The 22178-nt window shown below is 39.0% G+C and overlaps 1 protein-coding gene across 5 annotated transcripts in view; it reads left to right on the forward strand.

Moving 5' to 3' along the window:
• The window catches only part of LOC137642414 (ankyrin repeat and protein kinase domain-containing protein 1-like), an 82262-nt gene extending 62381 nt beyond the window's left edge, over positions 1-19881 (forward strand). For all 5 annotated transcript variants that reach the window (XM_068374965.1, XM_068374963.1, XM_068374964.1 and 2 more), the window contains 2 exons: positions 892-1083; positions 16013-19881. In XM_068374965.1, coding sequence (XP_068231066.1) covers positions 892-1083; positions 16013-16788 — 968 coding nt within the window. In that variant the 3' untranslated portion in view covers positions 16789-19881. The remainder of the gene's footprint in view (positions 1-891; positions 1084-16012) is intronic.
• The last annotated feature ends 2297 nt before the right edge of the window (positions 19882-22178 follow it).

The following is a 22178-nucleotide window of genomic DNA, read 5'->3' on the forward strand; positions in this document are numbered from 1 at the left end:
ATTATTTTTTTTTTCCATAAAGCTATAGTAGAAAATGGCTGTTGTCTCATTACCTCCATTAATATCTGTAGAAAGATTTACCTGGCACAGTCCTACTGCCTATTTGATCTAATCATTCTCCCATTGCCATATGATAGTTGCACAGCAAGTGGTCCCATCTGTATCAGTACTGGATGTCTTATACCTATCTCCTCCCTTCCTTGGGGAGGATACATCCGTGGGCTTATATTTGTGTCCAGTGTCATTGTTTTGGTCAGTGTGCTATGTAAGCTACTGTATTTTGTTTCATCACGTACTGTACATGCAATATTTATACTTGATAGGTTTATGTGTGTGTTATGTTAGGCATGCTTTTATCAGAGGTTGTGCTTTACTTATATCAGTCTAGCTAGCAAGCAGATTTGTTAGTGGTTTGGCTATGAGCTGAGAGGCTTAGCAAATAAAACCACTTATAGATCTCACCTGGTCATATTCTTTCTCCTACAGATTTTTATAAATTTACCAGTGTAGGTAAAATATTAGATGTGTTTGTGTAGGAACATCCAGTTTAGTGATAGCTCTTAAGGGCATACAAGCCAGTGTTTTATGTGGAGTTTCCCCGCCATAGACCTATTTGTATGCCCACCTCTATGATACTAGGCATACTCGAAGGCATTATGACTTTGCAGCATCACAGACAGGTTGCCAAGTGCGTATTGATACCATTAATAATTTTAGTATTATATTTAAGCTTACTACTTTTGAATACCTCATTGTATATGAATTACGTGGTAAAAGTTGTAAGGTGGATATCGTGCTTTTTTAAGTGAGTTAAATAACATTTATTGTATTTGACTTCAGAATATGTTTAAGCATTTGATTGAGGAAGTAAAAATACATTTCTTTTTTCAGTTCAACTGTTAGTTGAGAGAGGAGTCAGCATTAACCAGGGAGACTCAGATGGGGTGACCCCTTTACACATTGCATGCAGTCACACTTATCCCGATTTAGCTGCTCTTCTTTTGAGGGCGAGAGCCAATGTCAATGCACGCACCAACCAAGGACACACACCCCTTCACTTGGCAGCGATGAGGGGCAACTCTGGTAAGTAGTGACAGAAAGCAAATTTTTTTACTAATTTGTAACTAAGTAGGACCTTTTCATGTTGATATTGGTCTTTGTTTGCTGAAGATGAAGGCCATATGCAGTACTCATCTCTCTTTCACTGCTGATTTTTTTCCAAAGCTTTTAAGCTTTCAAGACTATTCTTATTTAAACAGTCTTAAAGTGAAAGTTTATTGCTATGAAAAAGAATATGTATATTATACAAGAAACAAACCATTGTCTTACAAATACATTCTCTTGTAAGGTACTGTTCAGACAGTATTCCAGACCAAAATGCTGGATTGGAATTTTAACTCCTTTAGTGACGGAGGCAGTCACCATTGTAGATTATTAAGTATTCATAAAGGAAATTGATATTCTTGCCTTGCATAGTCACAAGACATTCTGTGACTGATGGAATTGAGGTGCTATTATGGTCCCCAAATCAAGGAGGTGAAACCTAGGGCGAGCTCTTAAGTTTACAGGAAGGATACCATAAAATATCCTTGCAAACTAAGGGTAGAGGTTCGCAGGTTTAAGTAAGTGGAATCACGTCCAAGTTAGCTGAAGGGCTGTTATTATTATTGTTACTAAACAAGTTGTAACCCTAGTTGGAAAAGCAGGTTGCTACAAGGCCTATGGCTCCAACAGGGAAAGTAGCCCAGTGAAGAAAGGAAATAAGGAAATTATTAAACTATACAGTATATGAGAAGTAATGAATCAAAAAAATATAAAATACTTTAAACTATGAAAAGAGATTTATCTTAACCTGTTCAACATAAAAACATTTGCTGGAAATTTGAACCCAATTCAACTATGAGATTATCCTTTTACAGTATTTGTATTGGATATGTCATTTATAAGGTGAATTGATTGGAGACTTCATAACCTATGAGAGAATCTAGTTTTAAACAAAGCTCTAGGGAATAAGATGGCTTTTGTGCTATTTCTAAGTTATTGTTTGATAATGGGTAATGCATAGCTGTTTCCAACTTGTTGGATGCAGTAGTATCTTCCTGTTTTAATTTGAATTCACATTTGTTCCTACGAGGATACAAACACTCGTCATTTATAAATGTTTACTCCAAAATCGGTTGGTTACGACTAGAAAGAAAGAATTCTTGGGATGCTAGTAACATTGCAGGCAAGAGCATCACTTTCCATCTTGTGTTGTGCATAACCTTTGTGCTTTTCCTTCCTTGTGTATTTGTAATTATGAGTGGTGCTCAAGGTAGTGTGAACTTGCCCTGGCCTTGAAGGTCACCCGTGTAGTACCTTCATGAGTCGAGATGAGGTATACCCTCATCCTTTGTGTACGAGTTGCCATGGTAAGCGGTGCTCGTATTTTTCAATTGTGATTTTTGCAGGGATTAGTATGGTGTTCGTTAATTCACAACTCTACAGAAACCCTCTCCTATCAAGCAGGTGCGACAGCTCCTCATGTTACTAGAACCCTCTGGCACTCAGACTGTCAGGAAGCAGGATCAGAACCCATCCTTTCACCAGAGGGGATACTACTCTGGGTGCAAGAACAGAGGCTGTTGTGGCTCCCATGAGGAGGGCAAATCCCCGAGTCACCACATGTAGGGCCTTCAAAGTCAATGGACAAGGTTGCAGTTCTTCGGGGCTGATCCCGGGACAGATGTTCTCCGTTCATGGTATCGCGTCCCAGTCACAGACTGTCACCCTCCCTTGACTATGACTCATATGATTCCCCAATTTATTCGAAAGGATCCCGGAAAGACCTACTCTTAGAGAAGGAAGCGTCTCGGATGCTTTCCAAGTTTGCCGTAGAGGAGGTTTAATTCAGGTCTCCATGGTTTTTCAGCAACCTCTTCTGAGTGGAGAAGCTGTCAGAAGGCTGTAAACCTGTCATACACCTTTCTTACTTGAACCAGTTTGTACTCCAAACCAGGTTCAAAGTGGAGACCCTAAACACAGCTTTTCAGGCCATCAGAAAGAACAACTTCATGATAACTATAGATCTGAAAGATACCTACTTTCAGATTCCTATCCATCACAGATCCAGTTAGTTCCTGAGATTCCCTTTTGGAGACAAGATCTACCAATTCAAGGTGCTCTGTTTCAGACTGTCCACTGCACCTTAAGTCTTTATTCATCTGTTCTCCCTGGACACAGCCTGGGCCCACACCATGAGGATCAATCATCTGAGGTATCTAGACAATTGGCTTCTAGCAGATTCAAAGGTATAACTTTTACTCCACAGGTATCTCCTACTCGATTTTTGCTCAGACTTGGGGATCCAATTGAATCTAGAGAAGTCCAATCTCAATCTCAATCCTCAATGATTGTCTTCATTACCTAGGCATGGATTTAGACTTGGCTGAGCCAGAGCATATCCAACATCAGACAGAGTACTAAGACTTGGACAAGTGGCAGGTCGCTTTCCTTAAAGGGGAGCTCTCCCAGATCATTCTTGGCAGAGACTCATAGGCCAAATTCCTCCTCCAGCATTTCTTGCCAATGCTGGGAAGCTCACCTTTTAAGGGAGAGCAAATTTCAGGGATATGGTCACAAGAAGACATTTAGTTGTAAGTTAGATTGATTTATAATACAATTTCCTTTTTCTAACCAAATGTAAATCTTGTCATGTCAATGACTTCTATTTTACCTTGAGACAGATATCTAGCCCCTTCCTCTCATACAAGACAGTCTCAGATATCATTAGTATATAGCTGGATTAGAGCTAAACAGATGCCCGTTGAACTTTAAAGACTTCCTCTCACCTAAGGAAGACTCCTCCAATAAATGACGAATGTTTATTCGCGCAGGAACAAACTGCAAATTTTTATAACAATGTTTATTTTTCCTAGCTATATAAACCTGAGTCCTTTATTTTGATACCACACCTCATTCAATCCCTCAAGTCTTCATTGAGGCTGCAGCACCTGCTTGCAGTGTGGGTGAATAGCTGATAACCTCAGTGTGTTACTAGCATCCCAAGTAATCTTTCTTTCTGGTTGTAGCCTAATGATTTAGAAGTAAACCCTTATAATGACACAGGTTCGTATAGCTAGGAAAGATACTAATTGTTTCAAGAATTTGTAGTGTATAAATGTTTTATATCTACCTTTTCTTTTTAGTTATTTATATCACTGTACTTTATAAGCCTCCCCATTAGTAATGTAATATAGATGTAAAACTAGGGGAAGAAAAAGAATGCAAATTTTTAGGCAAAAGAAGAAAGAAATAATAGATTGAAGCTTTCAAGTATGTGCTGTATTATAGAATAATAGGTTACAAGTACAGTATCACACATGATGTGGAAAGCAGTCAAGAAATTATAAATATGTACAAACGAAACTTAGAATCAGATGTTGTTTGAAGCTCTCACCAAATACTTAACCTTTCCCACCACCTGGTCTTACTTTTACTGTTCTTTTTTATTTGAGCAGTTTTTCAGAGTGTGATTTCTTCTGTAAAATAGAATTATACGAGTGAAAACTAGATATTAGGTCATAGTATTGGCCTGATACTTCTTAGTAGTCTTATTTGATCTGTCATGGTCTTGGTATAAAAATGTGGGTTTTTTTCTCCTTACAGGAAAATGCTGGCCATCTTGTTTACTCAGGTACTTTTAAAAAGATTCCAATGCCTTTCAACATAATGTATTTGGCTTCCTGCAAAGCAACTTGCTTTCTTTTGTATATTACCAAAACTCATGGCTAAACCGTTGATTGTCATCAAAGCATGTTATGCAGTCATAATATTCCTTATAGGAAGAAGTAAAAGAATGAGTAGGATTGTAGAATGATCTGCTTAATCTCGCAGTTAAATTGGTGGAACTTTTGCTGCAACTTTTTTTATGTTGAATTTGTTGACATAAGTCTCTTTATATATTTTATATGTAATAGAACTGTTTCAATGTTGTTAGTGATCTTAAAATATTTTACAGTTTTTATCCATTAATTCTCATTCATTTCTCCTCAGTGGGCACTCTCCCTGTTGGAGCCCTAGGACTTTTAGCATCCTGCTTTTCCAACTCGGGTTATAGTTTGGCTAGTAATAATATTAATGATGATAATAATAATAGTAATAAGAGATTCCTCTGGCGACGGTGTCATCGCTTCCCTGGACGTCAAGTCTGTTTAATTTCTTCCCTGTCAATAACACCATCACCTTAATGATGGACTGTATCTACAGGGACCCAGCTACACCACCCCTCAATGTCCCAGATAATAACTTCCATACACTCTTAGAGATATGTACAAAGAAAGCCCCTTTCACAACCCACAGGTGCCATACATATATTCAAAAGGATGGCATTGCCATGGGATCACCACCATGTTTACATTTTGCAAACTTCTATACAGTATGGGAATAATAGAAGAATGCCTTTTCTCGCGTATAAATGAGATAAATTGATGACACCTTCATTAAGGCCACTTTCTCCCGGGACATCGAGGAACTCCATTGTACCCTTGAGGAGTGCAGCTCCCTGTAATTCATGCTGGAGCACCGCCACAATGGGCAATTCCCTTTCCTAGATGTCCTGGTCAAAACCATCAAAACTGGGTTCCATACATCTGTCTACAAAACTGACTAACCTTAGTCTTTGTCTTAATGGTAACAGTGAATTCCGTACCAGATACAAAGCCTCCATCATCAAGGCCTTTGTGAAGAGGGCTCTCTTTCATTACTCCTTCTAGAAGGCTACCCATGAGGAACTGAACTGTATTACACAGGTCCTTGTGAATAACGGATATCTTAACAGACAGGTCAATCGAGAAATCAAAAAGCCCTCAGCACCTGGTATGGGGTTGAACAACATGACATGATTAGCGCAACAAAAGTAAACATTTACTACAGAGGAATAGTACACCATAAATACTAGCAAGATGAAAGACCCATTAAGGACACCATACGGAACAACATCTTCGCCGTACAAGAGAGCACGTAGCTAACTTTATCTATTATCTAAGTGCCAAAACCAAAATTGGTAATAAAAAATAACCCAGCCCCTCCCGTGTGGGACAGTCTGAAGAGAATGAATGTGGTCTACTGTTACCAATGCCCTATCAGGATGACCATCATGATGCTTTCGAATGTGAAATCATCAGCGGTGCCCGAGATGGGAGGAGACTTTGAATTCTGGAGCCACTATTGATCCAGCAGGACACAACTATCCCTAACACCACGCAGGAAATTTTTCTCTTACAGTACTTACCTGCCGAAGGAGTGCTGCCCCCTGACTGCAATTAGACATACTAATCAAGACAACACCAACAATAATAGCTCTGATGAGCGAAGTAGCAGCTCTCCTGAAACAGAGACTCTCCCAGCGAGTGCCATGGCCAGTCAGAGAACAGACTCCTATAACTGGGAATCTCACACACGTGACTTATTCACTGCTCAATCACCTGGCCCAGAGCTCGGCCCAGAGTGCACCTTCTGAGATCTCTACTACCTTTGCCCTCAGGACATTCCCAGCCAGTGAAAATTCAGTTCTCAGAATGAGACCAACCCAGATTTATACAAGTACAGCCATGAAGCTCTGGTATGCCACTGGACCTAGTACGTAAACCACTGTTCATATGTACTGTACTCTTTAAAAGTAAAAGACTTGAATCATTTACTGATGAATATCCATGTCCTTTCAAAAAATGAAAGCATCACAATTACTGGCAAATTGCAGTTCTGTTGAGAAGAAAAAAATGAGATCAATAGAAGAGGGTTCGTATAAAATTGATGCCACTGAGGCTGCCATTGTCTTCCAACATGTATAAAAGAGGGTCTTCTACCGAAAGGATTATTTTTCAATATTTAACTTAGCCGGTGAATATATAGCTGCAACTCTGTTGCTCGACAGATAACTCTACGGAAAAACTCGCCAGCGATCGCTACACAGGTTGCGGGTGTGCCCAACAGCGCCATCTGTCGACCAGATACCCAGCTCTCATGTAAACAAAGACTCAATTTTCTCTCTGTCGAGGTGTCGACAAGACGTACTTTACTCGCTGTTGCTAAACTGGAGTTTTTCACATCTAATTGGTGAAGTACTATATTCTAGTTTTGAGCTTTCGCAATGCAGGTGTTTTATCTTCATCTTAAATCTTGAACTCGTTTTGGATAGATTTAATTATGGTGACAAAGAGAGTATGGACTTTCTTTCACTTTTAAATGGCCGACCCTTCCCTTAGACGGAAGTGTGTTTAGGCTTTTAGTAATTATCTTATCACGTTATAAATTATTTATAGATTTTCCTCTATATATTTTATATCTCTCCGCCTTTATTAGGCCTCTTCGATTAACTTTCCATTTATTATAAACATATAAAAATAAATTTTAATGTTTTGTTTATATGCGACCTTTCCTGAGAGTAGGCGGTCCTAACTTGGAAACCGAAGTTAATCAACGTTGAGCCCTTTATATCGTAATTAGCTTTTAAAGAGCTAAGGATTTAAAACTTTTTAAATGTAATATTTTATGAAAGAATTTCTTTGATAGTCTTCGTACTGTTTTCAAAGATGAACTAACGTTTAGTTTATTTATGCTACGCAGTTGTTGACGTTCAGGACGTTCAACATGCGCTCTATCACGGTTTCACTTTGCAGTAAGAGTAAATCGATTCTGACGTTTTGTTCATTCTTTCTTAGCTTAAATGTTTTAAATTCTATTTTAAAGGAACTTTTTAATTGAAAAACCTTTCAGTTTTTTCCTTTAGTCAAATAACATGTTTTTTTGACGAAATATAATTGGGCTCTTCTCTTAGGTGCGAAATCAAGAGAGAAAGAGAGAGAGAGATAGAGACGGAGGGAGAGAGAGGAGAGAAAACGTTCCGTTCAGGCGGGTAACGTTGTTCTCGAGTTACTCTCGTCCCTAGTCTCTGTACGGGGAGGAAGGATAAAACGTTTTTAGTAGACGCAGTGTTTCAATTTTATTCTCGTCCCCAGGCTATGTGCGGTGAGAGATTGAAAACGTAGTTTATAGGAACTAGTGTTTAGTCTCTTTCCCAGCCACTGATGTTTTTTTTTTATCTTAAAATATGTTTTCTGTTTTTTGCTGGTATTAATGAGCTTGCATTATACGACTGATTTCGCAATTACAGTACTACCTTTTAATGAAGGGTAGAATTGCGTGTTTCAGGTAGAAATCAGTAAAAGTTTCGATTTCAGTGAAATAAGTGCAAAACAGAAAATCGAAGTGATAAAGTGATATGCGCAAAGTGTTACAGTGTTGCGTCCGAGGGTTCGTCTGTTCGTGCCTGTCGTTCACCTAGTCCGGGACCTCTTGCATGCTCCCAAGCCCAGGGGAGAAGTAATGTCAAACGACTTATGGGTTCGAGAGGCCTTGATCAACGAACAGACGTTTTCCCTCTATGGTATCGGGTGTATCTTACCAAGATCTCCCCTACCATAAGACGAGAGAGACGTTGTTTCTCCTCGTCATCCGAAGGCTTTTCGCATAAGAAACCTGTCACAAGGTTTCGAAGCCCTTAAGCGAAAGTCAGTCCTTTCAGACAGGTCCAGCGTCCTGGTTACAGCCATTAGGACAGCTCTGACCCTATGCAGTCATCGGATAACTGCTCGCCGCCTAACAAAAGCGTAACACAGACTCCGAGAGTCTTTTTTGTTGGCAAAGTGTTGCGGTCACAGACGTTACCCTCGTCTCTTACCACAACCATTTCCGTTGATCCTTAATGGGTTGTATGGCAAGACATGCAGTATATGCTTGCCTCCCTTATGGAAGACTATTCTGCCGATTAGTCCGTTGAGTCTAGCCGTTTATCTCATCGATATCCTGGCTTTCAGCCAACCTAACGTTCCTTTGTGCTTACTGTTGACGTTGGCGTAGCTAAGTCACGTCAGTCAGGTTGTTTAGAACCACACTCGATGCGGTCTCGTGTGGTTTTTCAACCGCATTTGGACGTTAGGCCACTTGCTGATGCTCCTGTTGACGTTCAAGACGTTCACTAACAATCGGAGTTGACTTGTTTTGACGCTGTGCGTCAACCTCCGCATTCTAGAGTTGTTTTGACTGCTCAGTCTAGGCAGTCAAAGCAGTCTCGAGTGGACGCTGTGCGTCCTCACGCACCTGTTGTGGTTGACAGTTCAGTTGTTGACAGTTCACAGACTGTCAAGCAGTTACATGACGTTGCGTTCTGGTCCGCTACTAATGCACCAGTGAGTGTGGACTCTACTTGTAAAGCATTGCCACCACAGTAGGTCTCTCCCTTGCTTGAGACTCAGCTTTTATCGGACAAGGTTCCTGTAGATGAGGAAGTTGCTGTTCCCCCTCCTACTGATATTCCCTTGAGGACTCTGTCAGATGGAGAGGAGCCTAAAGCTGCTTAGCCCCCTATGGACTTTAATTAAATCATGATGATTTTTTTAAGGATCTTTGTCCGGATCTTTTTGTAACTGCTGCTCCTCGTTCGCCTAAACGTCAGAGCTTACACTAGGCCTAGCTACTTCGAAGCCGTTGTTTTTAAGCTAGTGCTCTCTCGCTCTCCTAGGGAGCTTTACGTTGGCTAGGCGACTGGTTTTTCACCAGGAGGAGTTTGGGGGATACAGCCTTTGCTTTCCCTTCTTTTAAACTGGCTTATAGAGCGAGAGTCTGATATGACACGAGAGAAGTTCTCGGCTTGGGAGTTCATGCCTCTGCCCAGATAGACTTCTCAAATCTCGTAGACTCTCCCTGGCGCCTGGCCAGGAGACGCTCCAAGTTTTTTACAGGTCAACTTCACAGCTGTTTTCGAGCCTTTGAAGTTTTGCTGTACAATTATGTCATGCATAAACAAGGCTTTCAGGGATGGAAAGCGGTACCGCCTCAGTCGCTAACCCCGTCTGTGGCCGCACCTGCTCCCGTAGACCCTAAATGGGCTTTGCTGCAAGACATGCAGTCCAAGCTTGCGTTCTTGATAGAGGACTTTAATGCGGAGAAGGTTGCTACCGAACCTTCTGGCCAACAACCTTCCAACCGGTCGGTTGTGCGCCCTGTTGACGCTGAGGTAACCTACTCGTGTCTGCCAGTTGAGGTGGTTCCTCCACCGATGCGACTCAGTGTGGGTTGCCAGCCGCACGTTGTCGTTAAGCGACGCTCGGAGGTGGTTGTTGACGTTCAGGACGTTCAACAACCAGCAGAGGTGACTTGTTTTGACGCAGTGCGTCAACCTCAGCAACCCGGTAGGGTGTTGACTGCACAACCCAAACGGTCTAGACAGTCTCGGATTGACGCTGTGCTTCCTCGCGCACCCATGGTTGTTGACAGTTCACAGACTGTGCAGCAGTTCCATGATGATGCGTCCGGCTCCGTCACGCATGCACCAGTGCGACCGGACTCAGCGAGCCAGACGTTGCCCACTCCGTTGCCGTTTCCTCATCAGTTTTCGGATGAGGAACCCTCTGATGAGGACGTTGCTGAACAACAAGACGATCAGCCCCCAGAATAGATCAAGCCCTGCTATCCATCCAGAAGATGCTGAAGAAGGAACGCTGCTCAGTCAGGCTGTGGATGAGTCTGGTAGGGACGCTGTCATCCGTGGAACAATTTGTCACTAGGAAGACTACACCTCCGTCCTCTTCATACCATCTAGCTTTTCACTGGAAAAAGGACAAGACGCTAGAAGCGGTCTCGATCCCGGTTTCCGAAAAGATAAAGTCTTGTCTGACTTGGTGGAAGGACAATATCAACCTAAGAGAGGGTCTTCCCCTGGCTGTTCAGACTCCCAACCACGTTCTCTTCTCGGACGCATCGGACGTGGGCTGGGGCGCGACACTAGACGGTCGGGAATGCTCAGGACTGTGGAACTCGAGTCAGAGGAGCATGCATATCAACTGCAAGGAGCTGTTGGCAGTACATCTGGCCTTGAAAAGCTTCAAGTCTCTCCTTCGAGGCAAAGTGGTGGAAGTTAACTCGGACAACACCACGGCCTTGGCGTACATCTCCAAACAAGGAGGTACCCACTCACTGACGTTGTACGAGATCGCAAGGGACCTGCTCATCTGGTCAAAAGGTCAAGACATCTCCCTTGTAACGAGGTTCATCCAAGGCGACTTGAACGTCATAGCAGATTGTCTCAGTCGGAAAGGGCAAGTAATTCCAACCGAATGGACCCTCCACAAGGATGTGTGCAAGAGACTTTGGGCCACTTAGGGTAAACCATCCATAGATCTCTTTGCAACCTCGCTGACCAAGAGGCTTCCAATCTATTGCTCTCCAGTCCCGGACCCAGCAGCAATACATATAGATGCTTTCCTCCTAGATTGGTCACATCTGGATCTCTACGCATTCCCACCGTTCAAGATTGTCAACAAGGTACTGCAGAAGTTCGCCTCTCACGAAGGGACAAGGTTGACTTTAGTTGCTTCCCTCTGGCCCACGAGAGAATGGTTCACCAAGATACTTCGATGGTTAGTAGACGTTCCCAGTAGTCTTCCTCTAAGGGTAGACCTTCTACGTCAGCCACACGTAAAGAAGGTACTCCAAAGCCTCCACGCTCTTCGTCTGACTGCCTTCAGACTATCGAAAGACTCTCGAGAGCTAGAGGCTTTTCGAAGGAAGCAGCCAGTGCGATTGCTAGAGCAAGGAGAGCGTCTTCCATTAAAGTCTACCAATCGAAGTGGGAAGTCTTCCGAGACTGGTGCAAGTCAGTTTCTGTATCCTCGACCAGTACCTCTGTAGCTCAAATAGCTGTTTTTCTCTTATACCTGAGAAAAGGACGATCCCTTTCAGCTCCCACTATCAAGGGCTACAGAAGCATGTTGGCATCGGTCTTCCGGCATAGAGGCTTAGATCTTTCCAAACATAAAGATCTGCAAGACCTCCTTAAGTCTTTTGAGACCACCAACGAGCGTCGTTTGGCTACCCCTGGATGGAATTTAGACGTGGTACTAAGATTCTTCATGTCAGACAGGTTGGAGCCGTTACAATCAGCCTCCCTGAAAGATCTCACTCTTAAGACTCTTTTCCTGGTATGCTTAGCCTCGGCTAAAAGAGTCAGTGAGATTCATGCCTTCAGCAAGAACATCGGATTTTCGTCAGAAAAAGCCACTTGTTCGCTGCAACTTGGTTTTCTAGCCAGAAATGAGCTGCCTTCTCGGCCTTGGCCTAAATCTTTCGAAATCCCCAGCTTATCGGAGATCGTAGGCAATGAACTAGAAAGAGTCTTATTCCCTGTTAGAGCTCTTAAGTTCTATTTAAAGCGTACTAAACCTTTACGAGGCCAATCTGAAGCTTTATGGTGTTCAGTTAAGAAACCATCCTTGCCTCTGTCAAAGAATGCGTGGTCAGACTTTATCAGATTGTTAATACGAGAAGCTCATTCACATCTGAGTGAGGAAGACCGAACTTTGCTTAAGGTGAAGACGCACGAAGTTAGAGCTGTAACAACTTCCGTGGCCTTTAAGCAAAATATATCTCTGCAAAGTATAATGGACGCAACCTATTGGAGAAGCAAGTCAGTGTTCGCGTCATATTACTTGAAAGATGTCCAGTCTCTTTACAAGAACTGCTACACACTGGGACCATTCGTAGCAGCGAGTGCAGTAGTGGGTGAGGGCTCAACCACTACAATTCCCTAATTCCTTATCCTTTTAATCTGTCTCTTGAAGTGTTGTTTTTTTATGGGTTGTCCGGAAGTTTTTTTATGGGTTGTCCGGAAGGCTAAGAAGCCTTTCGCATCCTGGTTGATTTGGCGGGTGGTCAAAGTCATTTCTTGAGAGCACCTAGATTAGGGGTTTGATGAGTTCCTGTTGTATGGGTTGCAACCCTTGATACTTCAGATCCTAGGGGTCGATCAGCATCCTAAGAGGATCGCGAGGCTCCGTAAGGAGGACGTACTTAAAAGGCAGAGTACTTGTTCAAGTCGACTTCCTTACCAGGTACCTATTTATTTTGTTTTTGTTATTTTGATAACTTCTAAAATGAAATAAAAAACTCTTAGCTCATAAAAGTGTAAACATATATTACTGGTCTCTACCCACCATCCTGGGTGTGAATCAGCTATATATTCACCGGCTAAGTTAAATATTGAAAAATGTTATTTTGATTATAAAATAAATTTTTGAATATACTTACCCGGTGAATATAAATTAAATGACCCTCCCTTCCTCCCCAATAGAGACGCAGTGGGACGAGGAGAAAATTGAGTCTTTGTTTACATGAGAGCTGGGTATCTGGTCGACAGATGGCGCTGTTGGGCACACCCGCAACCTGTGTAGCGATCGCTGGCGAGTTTTTCCTTAGAGTTGTCTGTCGAGCAACAGAGTTGCAGCTATATATTCACCGGGTAAGTATGTTCAAAAATTTATTTTATAATCAAAATAACATATTAATAATAACAACAATAATAATAATGGTAATAATGATGATAATAATAAGGATAATTGCAAATTATATTCTTGAATTTAAAGTGAATCAACTGGCTATTTGAGGTTAAACATCAAATACAGTATAAAATATGCAAATGCATTCTCAAGAGTAGCCCTATATTGTTTACAGACATAAATGTGGTTATAATTGTATACTGTATGCTAGATATCCATGTTTTTTACAGTTTTTCTGTGACCAGTATTAAAACCATGTCTTACAGGTTGCTTTTAGCTTTTTATTTTACTGTTCTATGTACAGTCTGACTAATATTTAGGCATAGAATGGGCATTCTCATTCTCAGGTATCCCCCAAAATCCACTCATTTACATATAGCATAAACCTTGCTAGGTTTTTTCCTCACATGAATACTGTAATGACTATAGGGGCTTTTATTGGTCAAGGGTCCAGATTCCACCTATAACTTTTGACCAACCTTCTTAGTTTCTGACAATTGGTATAAGCTTGCCATCTCAACATCCACGAGACTTCTGAACCTGAGGAGGTCTGAGACTATGGAATCAAGGCTAGGGCCTGCCTAGTAATCACCCTCCAACACCTTACTTGGCAACCATAGTTTTTGTTTATGGGGACACTTTGCAGGTCTTTGTCTTGCATACAACTTTTCAGGTTGACTTCTTTTTCTAAATGTCTTCCTCAGGTTTCCTTTTCAAGATGGTTCTAAGGTCATTAGTGAAGGACAGTACTATGAGGGACATCTGTTGAACTGGATGACTGTAGCCACAAATTTAAAGTAAATAATTGAAAAGTAACTTACTTTTTAACCTTGGACCTCCTAACCAAACTAGGATTATACTTATTCCTCGAGTTTCACAGGGTTTTTTTTACGAACTGGAGTGTGGTTGTAGTTATGAGCAAAATGAATTGTTGTGATTGCTTGTGCCAGTATTGGCTACAAACAGTTTAGGACCATCTGACAAAGTACATTGTTAATATTACTTGTGTGGTTTATCTTCAACAACAGATATAAATAGAAGGTAGAGAAATTTTCTCAAATAATCCTTTATTCACTTCTATTTACTTCAAGTTCTCTCTCTTCATTTTTTATTTCTAGTTCCTCATCTTGGAATACAGACATTTGTGTCAATCTCACTTCACATCCACAGAGACATCCTTTATAAATAAGCTGGGTTACAATTAATGTGGGATCTGCAGTAGTGAAGTTGTCTGGTCTTCTTTTATCACCCAAGTGTATCACCAAGAAAATAACAGGCATAAAGTTTAAGAATCTCAAATTAGCATGTACTATAGCAATAGCTATTTAGAAAATTTTGAATTTATGTCCTGTACTTGTTTACGATCATAACGAACATTGAAACCGTTAAGGTTTCACAGATAGAAAATATTGCCCTTCAAAATGTTTTTGCATCGTTTTACAATTATAGATTTCACAGAAATTCCACTTTCTATGCAAGTTACTTGTATAAAAGAGTGCTCAGTGAGTGACAGGGAGCCATTTTGCTATAGAGCCACATCACCTATTAAATATATTCGTAATGAATCCTGAGAAAGGCATTTATGAAGCAATGCATTGTATCTTGTAACCATGATACATAGAATTTGTTTAAAGATTAAGAAGTTAAACAAATACCCTTAAAAGTTATCATTTGACCTTGAGTATGTATGTTTTGTTTTTTCATTTATATACTATAGAAACATTCTGTCGCAGAATAGCATTTAACCCTTTTACCCCCAAAGGACGTACTGGTACGTTTCACAAAACCCATCTCTTTACCCCCATGGACGTACCGGTACGTCCTTGCAAAAAAATGCTATATTTTTTTTTTTTTTCATATTTTTGATAATTTTTTGAGAAAATTCAGGCATTTTCCAAGAGAATGAGACCAACCTGACCTCTCTATGACAAAAATTAAGGCTGTTAGAGCAATTTGAAAAAAATATACTGCAAAATGTGCTGGGAAAAAAATAACCCCCTGGGGGTTAAGGGTTGGAAATTTCCAAAGAGCCTGGGGGTAAAAGGGTTAAAAGTCTTGGTCACTGCTTTTATGTGTTATCTTAAAGTTTATAGGTAAGGTCTTAGCTATGATAGGATGTTAGGTTTAAGTATGTTTGTTATAATTTCCAAACAGTGAAATATCTGAACTTTTTTTTTTTTCTCAGAATGAAAATCCAAGCAGGAGTTAAATTATTAGATTTAGAGTATAGTACAAAGCTACAGTTTTTCAACCTTAAAAAATATACTCTTTTGGGATTATATTATTATTGTTATTATTACTTGCTAAGCTACAACCCTAGTTGGAAAAGCAGGATGCTATAATCCCTGGGGCTCCAACAGGGAAAATAGCTCAATGAGGAAAGGAAAAAAGTAAAAATAAAATATTTTAAGAATAACAACATTAAAATAAATATTTCCTATATAAATTCTAAAAACTTTAACAAAACAAGAGAGAAATTAGATAGAATAGCGTGCTCGAGTGTACCCTTAAGCAAGAGAACCATATAATATGTATACAGTAGTGTGCATGTGGTCATTATCAATATTTTTTCTCTTAATTTATCTTTTAACTCTACAGCAAGTAGTATTTACCAACTTCTTTGAATTTTAATTCTCTTGCAGACTTGGTAGAACTTCTGCTGTCATATAGAGCAAATGTTGATGTTGTTGATACTGATGGATGCACAGTCATTCATCATGCAGCAGCCTCGAACAATCCTGATGTTGTGAAGATCCTTCTTGGGGCATCAGCAGATCCAAGTATTATTGACAGCAGAGGCAACTCTCCCTTGCATTATGCTGCAATTGGAACTGGCATTACACCTGATGTGGTACGAATTATAACTGAAGCAAATACATCTGCAGTTGGGTTAGCCAATAGGAATATGGAAACCCCTCTTCACATCGTAATCCGAAGTGTAAGACATGACGCTGAAAGAGTTCTAGAAGCAATGCTAGAGTCTGCAACAAAAACAGCATTAAATTCTAAGGGCCCTTTAGGACATACTCCTTTACACCTCGCAGTCCTCGAACATCGAATCAGTCTTCTCCGTCTCCTCCTCACTGCGGGTGCTGATATTGAAACAGAAGATGACCTTGGACACACTCCTTTGGTATCTGCAGCCAGAGATGGAGTGTGGGGTGCTATTGCTCTGCTATTAGCTGCTGGGGCTCGTACACGCCGTTTGGTTCAGGGGGGTGATATAGAAAGTGAAATCCTGAATTTAGGTATAAGAGCACTTCTTCAGGAGGGAACACGCCAGCCACCACGACTATCGAGTGTCTGCCGTAGAGCCTTAACTCGCCACCTAGGTCCATCATCTTTCAAAGTCTTGTCAAAAGCATCTTTACCTCCTGTTTGGCATGAATTTTTATCCTTTCAGACTGTGAATCTATAATTTTAAGTCTCATTACTACTTTGTCTGTATGTAGTCACAAATGGGTTTACTAGAAAATACTTCAAAGGTATTGGAATGATCTGTATCATATCTTTGTGTAACAGGAATAGAGAGTCATGTGACTTGTAATGAAATTTAATGTTAATAACCCTAATCAGTGCGTTTACGAATTTGTTATTAACTTAATCAGTGCGTTTATAAGAAGAATACAGTTTGAGATGTATTATTTATTGTGAAACAGCATTTGTATTAGATAGGTAATTATGATAGTTATCATTTACAATGTAAAAGATTTTTTGGTGTTTGTTCTTTGGCATTTCAACAACAAATCCTGAATTGTCAGAATACCTCATATACATTGCATCCATATTTTACTGATGGCTTTTTATTATTTAGAGCAAGCCAATATTAGTGCAGTTTTTAGTCTTGAATTCATATCAACATTATAACTATTTTCTTGATTACCATCATAAGAAAAATGCTTCATTCATTTCACAGGTATTGTTTTCCATTGCAATTTTATTCCTGTATGATTGCTTTGCAAACCTCAATATTGTTATTGATGTTCATATCATTATATTTTTTTCTTTAATAGATTGAAGCTTATATTCATTACTGGCTATTATCAATATAAAACAATCTCCAGCCAGGAATACTATAAACTTATCTTTCTTTTGATATCATCTCACGTAAATAATCCTCGTTTGATAATTGTTATGCAAAACTTATCATAGAGCGAATGTTTTATAAATGTGTTCAATAGTCAAGATGACATTTAATTCACTGTCATCTTGATGTAACTAGTTTTGTAATATCTTTAATATAAATCTTAATATAAACCACACATATTGTTAATGTATGCACTGTTTGAGACCACACCCCCTTTACTTAGAAGATGGAAAAATTGAAGATGTCCTATTTAAATAATTAAGCTTTACTATTTATGTATTTCCGCATTCCGGAAGTATCTCATCATTCTGGTTTAAAGTACAGTAATTGAATTAGGCAATATTGTTGTTATATTAATATGCTTGTCATTGTTGTTACTGTATTTATTGTTATTATTGTTATGTTTATTTCAATGGCTAATGATATTGTTTTCTTATTGGAAGGTACATCCACATGTTCTCAGAGATTTAGGCTAAAGCCAGCCTGACAGGACTGTGAGATACTGTCAGGTATTGATACACTTGGTAATGATAATTACTATGTTAGATAATATACATATGCTTTTGAAAATTGCTTTCAGTTCTTAAAAACTCTTAGCAATGAATCAAAGGCAACTTTTATTGAAGGATGAATAATTCTAGCTGTGATTTAAGTAGTTTTTAAACCTGGTCAATGATCCAAATTTCTATGACATTCACAAAGCCGGCGTTGATTCATCTTACAGTATGACACACTGCATGATCGTATAAAACATCAGCTTCACATAATTCTGTATGTGAATATACAAAATGACTTTAGGAATTGTGAGGAGCATAGCAATAACTGTTCAAAGCACACTATGATGCCTTTTAAATGATCCCAGTCAGCGTCTTTATTTAATATTGACTCTCATATTGCGCAATAATTGTTTAAATAGTTGATTGCTAGTGGGTAATTTATATATATCTTTTAATTTGAACCCAGTCGTAAGTCATGACATTAATCACCGTTGATGTTATAATGCCAGATAATCAACAACAACAATTATCAGACATGAGTATGTTGGTCAGCTGAATAGAATGTTTTGTTAAACTGTGTAAATAATGAAAATCATGTGCATGAATTTAACTAAAATAAATTTACTTAAGAGATGGTAACTTAATGTTAATTAGAAAGTTACGGTCAATTGTTTTGTAATTGGATTTATACATAATGTATAAATTCAATCACATTTGAATTTTATTTTCAGGTTTGTTAGCGTTATTGAAAATTAGATTTGAAGCTTTTGACTATTAGTCACACTTATAGTCATCCTTATATTATTTACATTTAAGAGTTCTGGGAATGAATTATACATACATACATACATATACCAAAGGCACTTCCCCCAATTTTGGGGGGTAGCCGACATCAACAAGAAACAAAACAAAAAAGGGGACCTCTACTCTCTACGTTCCTCCAGCCTAACCAGGGACTCAGCCGAGTTCAGCTGGTACTGCTAGGGTGCCACAGCCCAACCTCCCACATTTCCACCACAGATGAAGCTTCATACTGCTGAGTCCCCTACTGCTGCTACCTCCGTGGTCATCTAAGGCACCGGAGGAAGCAGCAGGGCCTACCGGAACTGCGTCACAATCGCTCGCCATTCATTCCTATTTCTAGCACGCGCTCTTGCCTCTCTCACATCTATCCTCCTATCACCCAGAGCTTTCTTCACACCATCCATCCACCCAAAAGAAATCAACTTATCAATTTTACAGATATTGTCGAAGCTCAAATTACAGTACATAATTCAGATGTTGGACATTCTAAAGTTAGTTGTTAATATATCATAATGTGCAGTAATTTACTTACAGTATATCATGTGCATACCAGGTATTAAACAAAAATCATCAATAAAACTTCAAGTTGGAATTTTTTCATGTAATATAGAACTTCAAGGTAGAGCTTTATTTTTATTAAATAAGAAATGAAGTTATCTTAGGCATTGTCAGTTTTAAGAGGTTATATATCGGTGAAGTAACTAGTTTGTTTAACAAACCAAGGTGATAATGGCTTTTATGTTACTGTTTTATTTAAGGGTGATACAAAATATCTGACCAAACATTAATCAATGCATTTTATTGACATTTATTTTTGTATGATTTTCAGTCCTTTGTGAAAGCAGAAAATCTATGATAATCATATATTCCCAGAGTGACTGGAATCAATTACACAAAACATTTCATGGAAATTTGTTTGGATTAAGTTTTAAGAGTTGTAGAGAATGGTAAATCTGGAAATTATAATCATCTGACTTATTATTTTCCAGTCTCTCAAGAATCTCTCTTTAAGATTATTGAATATTTGCTTTTTATTTTTAAGGTATACTATTCTTGTATTTTTAATTTATGGAATAATATACCTTTTGTGCATGATACCTCATATTTGTACATTGTTTACAATTATTTATTAAGTTTAAATTAATAAATTACATTTTATAATATTGTTTTATTGCTATGTAGTCCTTTTACAAACCTATAGAATTTTTTTTTTCTAAAGTTCTCGTGTAGATACTGTAGTATGCCTTTGCATTCATAAACCTCAATACGACACGGTTCTCTAGAAGTTTTATCCCCACTGTTATCAGATTGTGGAATGATCTTTTCTGAGTCCATTCAGTGGAACTTAGTCATTCGAACTTGTTGCTCCTTCTTTTCTTTTGAACAGATTGACAGATATAATTTTATAGTTTATACAATATGTACTCACATATTGATCCTAAACTATTTTATATTTTCTTTTATTCCTTATATAGTTTATTCTATCTGATTTTTGTAATTGCCTCATGGTGAAGTCCATGTATAGTATAGGCTACTTGTGGACGTTCATGTGTTAAAAAAAAAAAAAAAAGGTACCTCCAGTGACAAGATTGCCATATGTGGATGAGGTCATGATGATGGGTAGATGGAGATGGTTTGGGCATGCTCTTCGCACTCCCCAAGAGTGATTAGTTCACCAAATGTTCAGCTGGGCTTCACAAGGCACTAGAAGAGTTGGAAGAACCAGGTCTACATGACTGAGGTCTATGAAGCGTGAGGTTGGAGATGATGAATGGAGAAGTACTGAATTAAAAGCTCAAGAAAGAGACGACGGGCAAAATCTAACCAAGGCCCTTTCCGTCAATAGACGTAGGAGGAAATGATGATAGTTTATTCATTATTTCTGTTGCCTTTCCAAACAGGACTACCTTTCCTGTTAGAGCCCCTAGGCTGGTATCATCCTACTTTTAAAAGTTGGTTGTAACTAGGTAACTAATAGAAATATTTCCATGGTCAGGAGGTATGAAATTAAAACTTTCATGTCTCAGAATATACCTAGGATCTTATGAACGTTTTATTAAAAAAAAAAAAATATTCATGCCTATAATGAGAAGGATTATCTATTATATTGTTATAAAGAAAGATGCTCTAGGATCAATAAGCTAAATTGTAAATTTGCTTCGCTTAATCCTTGTTATATCTCATTTATACATCTCATTGTATAATATAGAAATGAACTAAAAAAAAATGAAAAAAAACTTCCACATCCCAGGGGGACATTATTAACTATATCTACATCTTGCACTAGCTGTGCTAAATGTCAGTAATCACAATGTGATTTTGTATCACTTCACTTGTCTTTCAATGTCATATCTCACTAAATGTGTGTACATTTCTACCTGATAATAAATGAGTCGTGAATCCCTCAGTTATGTATGTCCCGCATCTGGAATTGTGTGCAAGATGTAGGCTACAGAAGAGTGTAAGTAGGATGGAATCGTGTGCAAGATGTACAGAAGGGTATAAATAGGATGGAATTGTGTGCAAGATGTACAGAAGGGTGTAAATAGGATGAAATTGTGTGCAAGATGTACAGAAGGGTGTAAATAGGATGGAATCGTGTACAAGATATACAGAAGAGTGTAAATAGGATGGAATTGTGTACAAGATGCACAGAAGGGTGTAAATAGGATGGAATTGTGTACAAGATGTACAGAAGGGTGTAAATAGGATGGAATCATGTACAAGATGTACAGAACGGTGTAAATAGGATGGAATCGTGTACAAGATGTACAGAAGGGTGTAAATAGGATGGAATCGTGTACAAGATGCACAGAAAGGTGTAAATAGGATGGAATCGTGTGCAAGATGTACAGAAGGGTGCAAATAGGATGGAATCGTGTACAAGATGTACAGAAGGGTGTAAATAGGATGGAATTGTGTGCAAGATGTACAGAAGGGTGCAAATAGGATGGAATCGTGTACAAGATGTACAGAAGGGTGTAAATAGGATGGAATTGTGTACAAGATGTACAAAAGGGTGTAAACAGGATGGAATTGTGTACAAGATGCACAGAAGGGTGTAAATAGGATGGAATCGTGTGCAAGATGTACATAAGTGGGTAAATAGGATGGAATCGTGTGCAAGGTGCACAGAAGGGTGTAAATAGGATGGAATCGTGTGCAAGAGCAGCAAGATGTACAAAAGGGTATAAATAGGATGGAATTACGTAAATACTTTGGTATTGTGGTATTTTCTCCGTGGAATGTGATTGTATAGAGTCTACAGTAAACTATACTGGGTATTGCCGATATAATCAAGGGAACTTTAAGGATAAGAATTTCATTGTTCATTTTGTCATGGTACTGATAAAATAAGCTTAATTACAACAATAAGTATAAGCTTAAAAGCTTTTCACCTATCCATAATGCAATAGTGAC

The sequence above is a fragment of the Palaemon carinicauda genome, chromosome 6 (assembly GCF_036898095.1).
Source record: "Palaemon carinicauda isolate YSFRI2023 chromosome 6, ASM3689809v2, whole genome shotgun sequence".
NCBI classification, from domain to species: domain Eukaryota; kingdom Metazoa; phylum Arthropoda; class Malacostraca; order Decapoda; family Palaemonidae; genus Palaemon; species Palaemon carinicauda.